Source organism: Sphaeramia orbicularis, chromosome 9 (assembly GCF_902148855.1).
Source record: "Sphaeramia orbicularis chromosome 9, fSphaOr1.1, whole genome shotgun sequence".
NCBI lineage: Eukaryota > Metazoa > Chordata > Actinopteri > Kurtiformes > Apogonidae > Sphaeramia > Sphaeramia orbicularis.
The window spans coordinates 47680663-47693810 of record NC_043965.1 but is presented as its reverse complement, the minus strand read 5'-3'; the positions used below and the strand labels follow the sequence as shown (position 1 = coordinate 47693810).

At 39.2% G+C, this 13148-nt stretch overlaps 1 protein-coding gene across 1 annotated transcript in view; it reads left to right on the top strand.

The window, feature by feature from the left end:
• The first annotated feature begins 1774 nt into the window (after nucleotides 1-1774).
• Nucleotides 1775-13148, top strand: part of tmem8b (transmembrane protein 8B) — a 156303-nt gene continuing 144929 nt past the window's right edge. The window contains exon 1 of the mRNA XM_030142566.1: nucleotides 1775-1973. Coding sequence (XP_029998426.1) covers nucleotides 1889-1973 — 85 coding nt within the window. The 5' untranslated portion in view covers nucleotides 1775-1888. The remainder of the gene's footprint in view (nucleotides 1974-13148) is intronic.

Genomic DNA, 13148 nt, shown 5'->3' with positions numbered 1-13148 from the left:
TCCGGCCCCTGGGATGAATTTGTGAAATACAAAAATTTCACTGATGATATAAACAATCCTTTTAGTTCAGGTTCCACATTCAGACCAATTCAGTCTCAAGTGGGCAGGACCAGTAAAATACTATCATAACATATAAATAATGACAACTCCAAATGTTTCTCTTTGTAAATGTAAATATTTTCAAATATTTACACTAAAACAAAGTATAATTTTGCAAAAAAATGTGAATAACCTGAAAAAATATGAACAACCTGAAATGTCTTAAGAAAAGTAAATACAATTTTAACAATATTCTGTCTGTTACTAAAATGTTTTGTGCATTTGTGGATCCACTATGGTCTGTAAGTTATAATGTACATGCATAAATGATAAACTGAGGCAGAATGTTGTTAAAATTACACTTATTTTTTCCAGATTGTTCATGTTATTCACATCTTTTGAAAGGATAGTTTGTAAATGTAAACCTTTTCATAATGTAAATGAACTTTTTTCGCTCTAAAACATAGAAAAAAGTTTGGAGTTGACATTATTTATATATTATTATGTTGTTGTTTTCTGGCCCACTTCAGATCAAATTTAGCTGAATGTGGCCCCTGAACTAAAATGAGTTTGACATCCCTGCACTAAAACAAAGATCAAATCTGCAGTTGTTATTATTTATAGGTTATTATAATATTTTACTGCTCTGACCCAATTGGGATTTAATTGGTCTGCATGTGGAACCTGAGTTAAAATGGTTTTTACACCACTGACTGATAATTTCTTCAGTGTAATTTTTGCATTTCACAAATTCATCCTACTGATGAATGGACTGGACCCTTTGGTGGGCTGGATTTGGCCCCCAGGCCGCATGTTTGACACCTGTGTATTAAACAGTTCAATCAGTAGATGCTTTTGGTCACCGGTGGATGTTTGAGTCTTTATGGTTTAAGGAAGGACGTCTGTGAGTTTTGTAACACTAGTGGGTGAAGTTGGGGGTGGATTCATTGGGTTGAAATCTACAACTTCACCACTAGGTGTCACTTATTATCACGCGTTGAACCTTTACATGTGTGAATCGCACCTTTATCTTTCTTTTATCATGATTGCTATAAACCACCACCTGTTACAGAATATTCCCCGCTGCATAACTGAGGAATTGTAAAAAAAATATATATATGTATGTATATAAATCCTACAAACCCACTCATGTGTACAGTCATTAGGCTGTTGGTCCACGCAGCAGGTAAAACAACAGAACACTTGGTCTTTGTTTCCGTCTATAACTGAATGTGGAGCTGGTCTGCTCTCCTGTCACTCTGTTAAATGCATGCACTGCAATGCAGAAGGTGCAACATATTCACTAAAAGTTGTTTCTCTGAACAGAAAGGAGTTCACGGATCCTTCACGATCATTCCGCGCAGATGCTGTTTCTTAACTTTTTCCTGTGCAGGGGGGGTGGGTGTGCATCCAGCAGGAGGGGGGGGGGGGGCTTTGGGCATCCTCTGCCTCACTTTCTGTGTCCTTTACTGAGAGAGTGATGTGGACGTGGATCTGTGGAGGTGTCGGCGGCGGCCCGTCCACGGTCCACCACAATAAAGACTTGTGCTGCAATCTCCGTTACCGCACTGCCCACCCCCGACCCCCCCTCCCCCCTGCGCAGACTGACAGGGCCCGGGGTCCAATGAAATGAACCGACATATTGAGGTTGTCAAATCAAAGCCGGAGAGGAGGCGCCGTCCCGACGTCGTCTCAATGACGTCATGCACAAACAGCTGGTCGTTGGCAAAGAAAAAAAAATCTGAAAAAATGTAGACCAGCAGCAGCAGCGGACCGAGAACTGCAACCCGGGCTGGAGCCGAGCCCCCCCACCCCCTCCGCCATCGGAACACATATTTGGCTTTTAAGGATGTGGCAGCGGAGGCGCGCGGGTCCGGGATGCAGCCCTCCGAGGCTCCTCTTGCTCGTGTCCACCTATGCGTGCGCTCTTGGAGGTGAGTGTTTCCGTTCAGCGCGCGCTGGTGAGGATTCGCTGGAGCTGTTCTTTTGTCGGGGGGTGCTGAAATCCATCAACACCCAGCGGTCGCAGCCCGGTTTGTAGAGTCGTTCATCCTCAGTCTCCACATTCGTACGTGACGCACGGGGAAGCTGCCGCTGCCGCCGCCGCTGCTTCTACCGCTGCTAATTATGGCACGCAACCCATTTGACAGATAGATGCTGGTGTCGGTTGTAGTCTTACTGATAAACAGCAGATCATCAGAGGGACAACGGGCAGGCTTGTCACTGCTGTGGGTTGGATGTGCGCGCTTGTTTTCTTCTGTTAAAGAACAGAAGTTAAGTCCACAAAGAAAAGAGCCGTGACACCAGGGGGAATTTCTTTTATTGTTTCCCACCTTAGACTAATTACAATGAAAGTAAAACATGTCTTTTGTCATCATGGCCATGTGTTTTTCATTCCTTTAACTTCCCCTTTATGTGGAAAATCTGGAACTGCATTTTTCTTTCTTCATGCAAATAATAATCTACAGTCAAAGTGCAGCTTTTCTTTTTTCTTTTCTTTTTGTGTTCATTCACTAAGATGTTTGAAGACAGCAGAAAGGGAAAGCAGAGGTGTGTAACAAACAAACAAACAGACAGACAGACAGACAAACAAAAAACAAACAATCAAACAAACAGCACCAACAAAAGCCCTCAGCATTCAACTGTGGGACAGCAGTGATTCTACACCTATGAAGCACACTCTGTACTGAGACTGTGGTCACTGAAGACCTTTAAATCTGTGGGACGATGGTGGATGTCAGATGGGGAATGTTGGATGATGGGTGGTGGATACTAGATGTTGGATAGTGGATGTTGGATGGTGAATGTTGGATGGTGGGTGATGATGTTAGATGTTGATGTTAGATGGTGTATGGTGGATGATGATGTTGGATGTTGGATGATGATGTTGGGTGGTGGATTCTGGATGTTGGATGGTGGATGATGATGTTGGATGGTGGATGTTGGAAGGTGGATGATGATGTTGGATGGTGGATGTTAGATGGTGGATGTTGAATGTTGGATGGTGGATGTTGAGTGGGGGATAGTGAATGTTGGATGATGATGATGATGGGTGAAGGATGGTGGATGTTGAATGTTGGATGATAATGTTGGGTGATGGATGTTGGATGTTAGATGTTGGATGTTGGATATTGGATGGTGGATGTGAGATGGTGGATGGTGGATGTTGGATAGTGGATGGTGGATGGTGATTGTTGGATGATGGATGTTGGATGGTGGATGTTTGATGGTGGACGTTGGATGGTGGATGTTGGATGTTGGATGGTGGATATTGGATGGTGGATAGTGGATAGTGGATGTCAGATGGTGGACATCGGATGGTGGATATCAGTTGTTGGATGTTGGATAGTGGATGGTGGATGTTTGATGGTGGATGCTGGATGTTTGATGCTGGGTGGTGGATAGTGGATGTTGGATGATAGTTGTTGGATGGTGGACATCGGACAGTGGATATCAGTTGTTGGATGTTGGATGGTGGACATGGGATGGTGGCTATCAGTTGTTGGATGTCAGATGGTGGATGTTGGATAGTGGATGTTTGATGGTGGATGTTGGATGTTGGATGCTGGGTGGTGGATAGTGGATGTTGGATGATGGATGTTGGATGGTGGACATCAGTTGTTGGATGTTAGATGGTGGATGTTGGATGGTGGACATGGGATGGTGGATATCAGTTGTTGGATGTCGGATGGTGGACGTTGGATGATGGATGTTGGATAGTGGATGGTGGATAGTGCCTAGTGGATGTGGGATGGTGGACATTGGATGGTGGATATCAGTTGTTGGATGTTGGATGTTGGACGTTGGATGTTGGGTGGTGGATAGTGCATGTTGGATGATGGACATCGGACAGTGGATATCAGTTGTTGGATGTCGGATGGTGGATGTTGGATGATGGACATTGGATGATGGATGTTGGATAGTGAATGGTGGATAGCGGCTAGTGGACATTGGATGGTGGATATCAGTTGTTGGATGTTGGATGGTGGACGTTGGATGTTGGATGCTGGGTGGTGGATAGTGGATGTTGGATGTTGGACATCAGATGGTGGATATCAGTTGTTGGATGTCGGATGTTGGATGTTGCCATCTCCTCTTAACAGACTTGTTGCTGTTAGACGTGGGTTTGAAGCTGCGGTTGAACTTCTCACCTTCTGTGGACGAAGGCTTTGCCTCAGAATGTGACAGACTGATGAATGAATGATGGATGGATTGGTGAGCGTCCTGGGAGAATACTGTGGTTGGAAGTTAATGATCCGCCGATTTTTATTGATGTTTTTTTTTTTTTTTTTTGAGGCATTTGTTCTTGCTGCGGGGTGTGAACCACAAGACAATAGTACGTTGGATGAGAAACATATGTCAGTTTGGGGACTTGAAGGCTGGTCCTTCTCATGATTTTTGCTCCCATAGATCTGTAAAATAATATATGTATAAAATATTGAATATTAAGACACATTTGAAAAGACAGCTTCACTATTCCAAAAATTACAGTTCAGAGACAGTATTACACTAAGCGCTAAAGAATAAATCTGTGGTTGAGATGACAAAAAGCAGGATTATGTCTATATTAAGCTCCTAACACAGTAAAACAGTGGTTGGGAGGCGCTTGTTGAAGAGATTACTGAATTCACAACCGAGCTGTAAAAGCACTCTACACCCCCCACCCCCACCCCCCCACCCACCCTTTACTCAGTAACATGATGTCTTTATTTAGCTGGCAAACAAAACAGGGGGTATTATTAAGATATTTTTTGCCGGCTTGCATCCTGTCAGATTTGTGAGTGTGTGTATTGTCACCCAGGTCCCTGCTGTTTCCAGAGTGTGTGTTTTTTGTACAAAGGGTGTTCAGAAATAGATGAGCATACGCTGTTGTCACTTGGCATGTTGGCATGTTGGCGTGTTGGTGTGTTGTGTTTGTCACACTGAGCTCAGATCTTGAGAGGTTTGAAGTGTTTTTTTTTATCACTAGTGTCAGAATGACTGCATATGTGAATCACGTACCTAATTAAATCAACATTCATATTGGGACAGATTTTTTTGTTTTGTTTATTATGAAGTTTGGATGATTTCCGTTAATACTTTCTATTGTGTTGTATTTTATTTATTTATTTTTTTACAATCCATTCACATGAAAAACATGACAATGAAAAGTGTGTATTCCATGTCTAAAACTATCAAAAGGAAGTCCTGTACTGATATAGAGCTGCAGCTATTGATTATTATTTGTAACTGATTAATCTATTAATTATTATCTTTATTATGAAAGCCAAGTGCTTCTGTGTGTGTGTGCGTGTGTGTCCGGGGACTCACACAAAATCCGTTCAGAGCTGACTGCTGCAGTTTGTCATACTTCTGTATTTTTGGTCCAGGAACAGACTAGTGAAAACAGCTAGGTAGTAGGACCAATATTTTGGGAGATATTAGTAATTTTAGAATACAGTAGACTGACAATCATGTTACTATGGCCAGAATGCTTTGGCGGTGACTGCTGGACAAATGCGGTACAGCATGTACGAATACACAACAGCATAAAAACTACCACATCTAGAACCTGTGGATCCCCATGGATCAACGCACTAGTTTTCTTTGATTAAACAATTATTTGAATAAACAAAAATAGTAAAATTGTGAAACTGACATGTGAAAATGACAAACAACCGACTGAAACAACCACAAAAAAATCTATCTATCTATCTATCTATCTATCTATCTATCTATCTATCTATCTATCTATCTATCTATCTATCTATCTATCTATCTATCTATCTATCTATCTATCTATCTATCTATCTATCTATCTATCTATCTATCCAACTTACTAACTTATACCAACTGAATATTGAACTAATGTAATACATTTGAGCTGAAACAATTGACTAATAAATTGACTTGATTTCAAACAAAAATATTCCATTACAATTTTCCTGAATCGAAGCTTTGTTTTCTTAATTTCACTGCCTCTTATTGTGACGCACATGATGCCAGGATCAACACAAACAACAGAAGAGATGAGAACAAAAAGGCAGAAAATGTCTACATGTTGACTTTCACCAGTGGAACCATCACTTACTCCTTTAAACACCGAAGTTTTAACACAAACATTATAAATATGAGTCTGTATTTGTTTCAGTTGTTGTTAGTTCCATGTTCAGTTGGTAGAAGTTAGTAAGATGGATCCAAAGGTGTTGAAGACTGACCTGACAGATTGTTATCTCCGCCAAGGAGGTTATGTTTTTGTTGGCGTTGGTTTGTCTGTCTGTCTGTCTGTCTGTCTGTCTGTGTGCAAGATAACTCAAAAAGTTACGGACAGATTTGGATGAAAATTTCAGGAAATGTTGATACTGGCACAAGGAACAAATGATTAAATTTTGGTGGTGATTGGGTGTGTGTGTGTGTGTGTGTTTGTGTGTGTGTGTGTGTGTGTGTGTGTGTGTGTGTGTGTGTGTGTGGGTGGGTGGGGGGGTGGTGGTGGTGGGGGCACTGATCTGCCTTGGCGGAGGTCTGCGCTCTCCGAGTACTTCTAGTTTATAGATGTCATTGGACTGGTTTGGTGTTGTTTATATCTACAGATATTTTTATATATTTTTATACTGTTGTCATTGTTGTTGTTTCTATCTATCTATCTATCTATCTATCTATCTATCTATCTATCTATCTATCTATCTATCTATCTATCTATCTATCTATCTATCTATCTATCTGTAATTTTTCTTATTACTTTTTGTGGTTGTTGTTGTTTGTCTTTTTCACATTTTTACTATTTTTCACCGATTCAAATAATCATTTTAATGGAATTCAATCAAAGACAATAATCAATAGATTGATTGATAACAAAAATAATCAATAGCTGCAGTTCTATACAGTCATTACTTCTACTAACTATTTCTTCCATTTTCTTTCTTGCCACTTCAGGAATTCTGATTTTGCGAAGAGTCTCAACCAAATGAGACACAGAATGAAAAGTAAGGTGTTTTTATCTGACGTATAAAACCACTAGCGTCTCCTTGAACCCGTCAAACAGTGGATTGGATTGAGCTAGATCATCTAAATATGTGATCAGAGACGTTAACTCCCTTTTAAGCGGCTGAAAGAGATGCATGTATGCGGGCTCACTCCCGTCCTGCATAATGTTAAATCCTTGGATTACATCCACTGAAGGCTGTGCATATGAAAGCAGCAGAGCCAGTGACAGGTGTAATCTGCCATATTACCTCCATGAGCCCACCTGGCATGAAGCACGCCCCGTGGGTGGGTTCAAATCAGGGGGAAATCGTGTGTGTGTGTGAGTCAGTTAATTACCATACTAACACATACTGCATCTCTTGGATGAGCGTTATCGCACATTTAAACATAACAAAGACGGCGGCGGTGTGAAGGCACCGTCATATTTCGCTGGAGGAAAGTGTTTTCATTTGTTGCTCGTTGCCTCCTTTTGTGTTCATGAACATCCACTACTTCCACCGTCGGGGCTTTGAATACCTGCAGACACTTCTTTACCGTTCTCACCTTCTTAGGGGATAATTCTCCTCAAATGTTCACCTGTAATCGACTCCAACAGGAGCACAATGCTGCTTTGTGAGTGTGTAATAAAAAGCCATTGCCTCTAAAACAGCATGAGGCCAATTCATTGAGTCTTAATAGTGAAGCAGAGTCAACTGACTGTACTAATGCTGGGATTTGTTGCTGCATGTTTGCTGTTGCTTCTCCATTTTGCCTTGATGATGATCCAAATGCACTGAGGCATGAATGCGTTGAAGGCAGACATTTGTTGAATCTGTGCTGTGTTCTTCTGTGTGTTAGTTAAAAACTACACACCATTGGTTGCCTCCTCCTCCCCCTCCTCCCCCTCCTCCTCCTCCTCTTCCTCCTCCACCTCTTCCTCCTCCTCTTCCATACTATTACTTCAGTCTTCAAAGCCAGCGCCGCTCTCACCTATAGAGGCAACCTTGAATACTAAGAGGCAGAATAAGGAGGCACAAACTCAGACGAATGAAGCAATCTCCCTGTCAAGAGCTGAAGTCTAATCCCATACAAAGCTCCCAGCCTTTATTTCCACTTGCCCCCTCCCTCCCCTCCCGCCCCCCCCCCCCCCCCCACCTCCCCAGCCTCCTCCAGCCTTCCTCTGGACCACTATCTGTGATATATGAGCATTCTTTAAATTACGGTTCTTTGGCCTTTCATTACATGGATACCTGTGACCGATGCTGAGGGGAAGGAGAGAATCTGTCACAAAGTGTGTGGTTAAGTGAACAGCAGATGTACGGCAACACCACTGTCTGCACATCACCTGCACCCTTAACCCTTAGAAGTATAAAATGACCTGTTCAGGTTGTTTTATTGCAATATGTTTGTAATGAAAAGTTATTATTCCATATTCCAGCGGCTAAAATTTGCTTAGAGGTCTTATTTATGTCTTTGTGCATAAGAAATCAATATAAGTGAATCCCCAAAGGAACTTTGTGTTGGTAAATGCAAGTTATGCAAATTTACAGGATTTCAGTTCTGTTGCAACATGTTGATGGTCATATGAACTATGTTTTCAGCTCAAAAATGTCCAATTTCATCACAATTAATGCTATATTTTCATGTCATTTTCATGTAAGTTCTATTTGAACTGAATTTACCTGAAAAACAAATATTCTATTCTTTTAGATTCCCAAATTTTCTTACAAGATTCTATCCTAAATATCACGTTTTATTTTTACAGGTTGCAATATGGAGTATGGTGCTGATCCATTCTGCTTATGTTACGCCAATATGTACATTAAGAATGTCACACGTCACTTTTTAAATCAACAGTTTTCTAATAATAAGCATTTTTATAAAGAAATAACAATTCTATATTGTTATTTACTCTTTAGTATGATGATAAACTATACAATAAATAATTATGATCCTAGTTTTTGCACAGGGATCATTTGTGGAAACAGTGACATGGCTGCTGAGCATCAGTATGATGGGATCTGTAACAACCATGTCACGTCCGTCCACTGCCACATTTGGTGTTTTTGTGTCAGCTGTTATTGTTTTAGATCCACAATACTAACATTTATGAATACAGGGTGGGGAAGCAAAATTTACAATATTTTGAGGCAGGGATTGAAAGACAGTGTATGACCAATTAGTTTATTGAAAGTCAAGAGAATTTATTTGCCACAAGAAAATGTGTCCTCCTTCTTTCTCAATAACTGCCTTCACACGCTTCCTGAAACTTGCGCAAGTGTTCTTCAAATATTCGGGTGACAACTTCTCCCATTCTTCTTTAATAGTATCTTCCAGACTTTCTCGTAATAGTTTTGCTCATAGTCATTCTCTTCTTTCCATTATAAACAGTCTTTATGGACACTCCAACTATTTTTGAAATCTCCTTTGGTGTGACGAGTGCATTCAGCAAATCACACACTCTTTGACGTTTGCTTTCCTGATTACTCATATGGGCAAACGTTTCTGAAAAGGTATGGATAATAGTGTTAGGTATGATTATGACATCAATATATGTTTGGTTTCAAAACAATTGACGTAGTGCCTGCTGAGAAAAAACAACTAAATGTTCATTGTAAATTTTGCTTCCCCACCCTGTAAGAGGAGAATTAGCAATAGTAAGTCTATAAGTTTATTCCTAATAAAGTACTGGTACTGACCAGATCATCATGGGTAATGTCTCGTCCGTCCACCAGCAAAAGTTTTCACATACACGTGCTATTCAAAATCCAATATTTCTGAAAATATAGCTTCCACTGTCAAATAATATCAGTAGTCTGTGCACAAATGGATTAGCATTATTTCATCACAGTTCTATGCATATTTCTTACAACTTTTTTTTTTTTTTTTGACAAAAATGGCCATTTATTTGACCCCCTAAGTAAATTTTAGCCGCTGGTATTCCTCAAAAACATGTCATTTGAATGTTTAATTGACCTTTTATAGATTTTATGTAATTGTAGTTTTTGTATTACCACCCTAAAGCTTCCATTGGTGGGTCAAAAGGACCCACATTCATTTACAATGGAATTACATGTGAACCTTTGATTCATTCAACGGTAAAACCAAAAGACTCACTCACTCACTCACTCACTCACTCACTCAGTATAAAAAGATGTAAAAAGAAAAAAAATGAAAAAGAAAAAATATTTAAAACAGGAAATCATTCTTTTGTGGACTGAAATATAATATAAAGGATTGTTTTAAACATGATAAAATGACAAAAATCTCATTAAAATGCATTGATTTTAACAGGTTATTTTTTTTTACCCTTTTATGTTATAGTGGAGGGTCCAGACACTCAGGCATCAAAGGGTTACAGCCCCAGTGCTAATTTTTTTGGTGACTTTTTTTATTCTAATTTGATACTCTGCATTTTGCATTTTTCAGACCTGATCAGACATTTTCCTATATTTAATTAACATGCACATCATGTAGATTAAAGCTAAAGACAACATTAAAGCTCAGAATAAATTCAAAGGTTATTATATGAAAACAGAGAAAACTGAAGAAAAGGGAATTTTTCAGGAAAATGTATAATAAACAGATGATTAGAAGCTGACAAACTGCACTCATCTGCATGTATTGACAGGATTAGTGGATCAACAGATCGTACACAGTTTAGATCAGTAGATGCTTTTGGTGCTTCTGGTAGATGTTTGGGTTTTCAAGGGTTAAAAAGACAGAAAATGACTTTCAGATCTCAGAGCACAGCCCTTAAGGGAAAAAAAAACCTTATTAACATTATTAACAGTTATTATACTGCTCTAAACATGTTTGAACAGACATGCTAACCTTTCCCCAAAGGGGAAAAACCTCCAGCATTTGAACTTTGTAACGTTGTAATACCGCTGATGACCACTAGATGCTGACTTCCGCATTCAGTCATCGTTTTTTCCCCAGGACCTCCTCTGAACTCTTCTGTTTTATATGGCCCCTCTAATAAATGTTGGTGCTATTACATCTTTGGTCAAATAGATGCTTTGATGAGTTTCTGTTAATGATTAATGAGTGAATGTTGTATTTAATAAGTCACAGTTTTTCCTGACAGACAACTCTACTGCACTTAAAAGATTCCACTAATAAGATTAGAAAATGACTTATTTATGCAATGACTGATGAAGTTTTATCATTTTATCAAGTCAGTGAACTAGCACCTATCATCAGTTCCACTGCAGCCCCTAGGGTTCCTGTTGAAACTCTGGCCCTTTTGTCCAAATATGGTCACTTCTGGTTCAAAAAAGTCAACATGGCATTGGACAAATCACAAACTCCTGGATTCAGAACAGCAGTTCAGAAACGACATTAAGAGTCCTTTGTCCACTATCTGTACATGCTCTGTGTAGTCTGTATGTATGTATTAGACATGTGAATCCCCACCACTGAGGCTGATCCCATACACATCTGGATACGCTGCCAGTGATACGATACATCAACGATACAGTGAAGCCCCTCGCTGATACCATGTGATACAATTCATTAAGGATTTGACAACGATTTGACTTTATGCAATGCGATTCGGTTCGATACGATTTATGATGCGATTCAAAACGATTCAACACAATACAAAGAATTTACAAGTCCACATCTGGTTTCTAAACATTACAATTCTTTTGTCCTCTCTCTTTCCCTGTGAAACAAACAACTAACAAACTTCTGACTCGTGTGTCTTCAGAGGTGCTGAGTACGTCCTCCTCACCTGTCGTCTCCTTTCCTCCATGTTTGTTGTTTACTCACTATGGCTGCACCACACGGCTCCTGTATGTTTGAACAACAAAACGGCAAAAGACAGTGATGGTGTGTTCAAGGCACCTCGGAAACATGGGTGCAGAGGAGATAAACTATGTAATAATCCATATAACCATGGGTTTTACCGATGCAGACACACTAAGAAAAATACACTGTGTCTATCTATCTATCTATCTATCTATCTATCTATCTATCTATCTATCTATCTATCTATCTATCTATCTATCTATCTATCTATCTATCTATCTATCTATCTATCTATCTATCTATCTATCTATCTATCTATCTATCTATCTATCTATCTATCTATCTATCTATCTATCTATCTATCTATCCACACACACACACACACACACACACATATATATATTTCATGTGTATTTCATGAGTATTCCATTTGTATTCCATTTGTATTCCATGTGTATTCCATGTGTATTTCATGTGTATTCAATGTGTATTTCATGTGTATTTTATGTGTATTCCATGTATATTTCATGTGTATTTTATGTGTATTCCATGTATATTTCATGTGTATTTTATGTGTATTTCAGGTTGTGTGTATTCCATGTGTATCTTATGTGTATTTTATGTGTATTCCATGTGTATTTCATGTGTATTCCATGTGTATTTCATGTGTATTTCATGTGTATTTCAGGTGTATATTCCATGTGTATTTCATGTATATTCCATGTGTATTTCATGTGTATTTCAGGTGTATATTCCATGTGTATTCCATGTGTATTTCAGGTGTATTTCAGGTGTATATTCCATGTGTATTCCATGTGTATTTCAGGTGTATTTCAGGTGTATATTCCATGTGTATTTCAGGTGTATTCTATGTGTATTTCAGGTGTATGTTCCATGTGTATTTCAGGTGTATTCCATGTGTATTCCATGTGTATTTCAGGTGTATTCCATGTGTATTCCATGTGTATTTCAGGTGTATTCCATGTGTATTCCATGTGTATTTCAGGTGTATTTCAGGTGTATATTCCATGTGTATTTCAGGTGTATATTCCATGTGTATTTCAGGTGTATTCTATGTGTATTTCAGGTGTATTTCAGGTGTATGTTCCATGTGTATTTCAGGTGTATTCCATGTGTATTCCATGTGTATTTCAGGTGTATTCCATGTGTATTCCATGTGTATTTCAGGTGTATTCCATGTGTATTCCATGTGTATTTCAGGTGTATTTCAGGTGTATATTCCATGTGTATTTCAGGTGTATTCTATGTGTATTTCAGGTGTATTTCAGGTGTATATTCCATGTGTATTCCATGTGTATTTCAGGTGTATTTCAGGTGTATATTCCATGTGTATTTCAGGTGTATTTCAGGTGTATATTCCATGTGTATTTCAGGTGTATGTTCCATGTGTA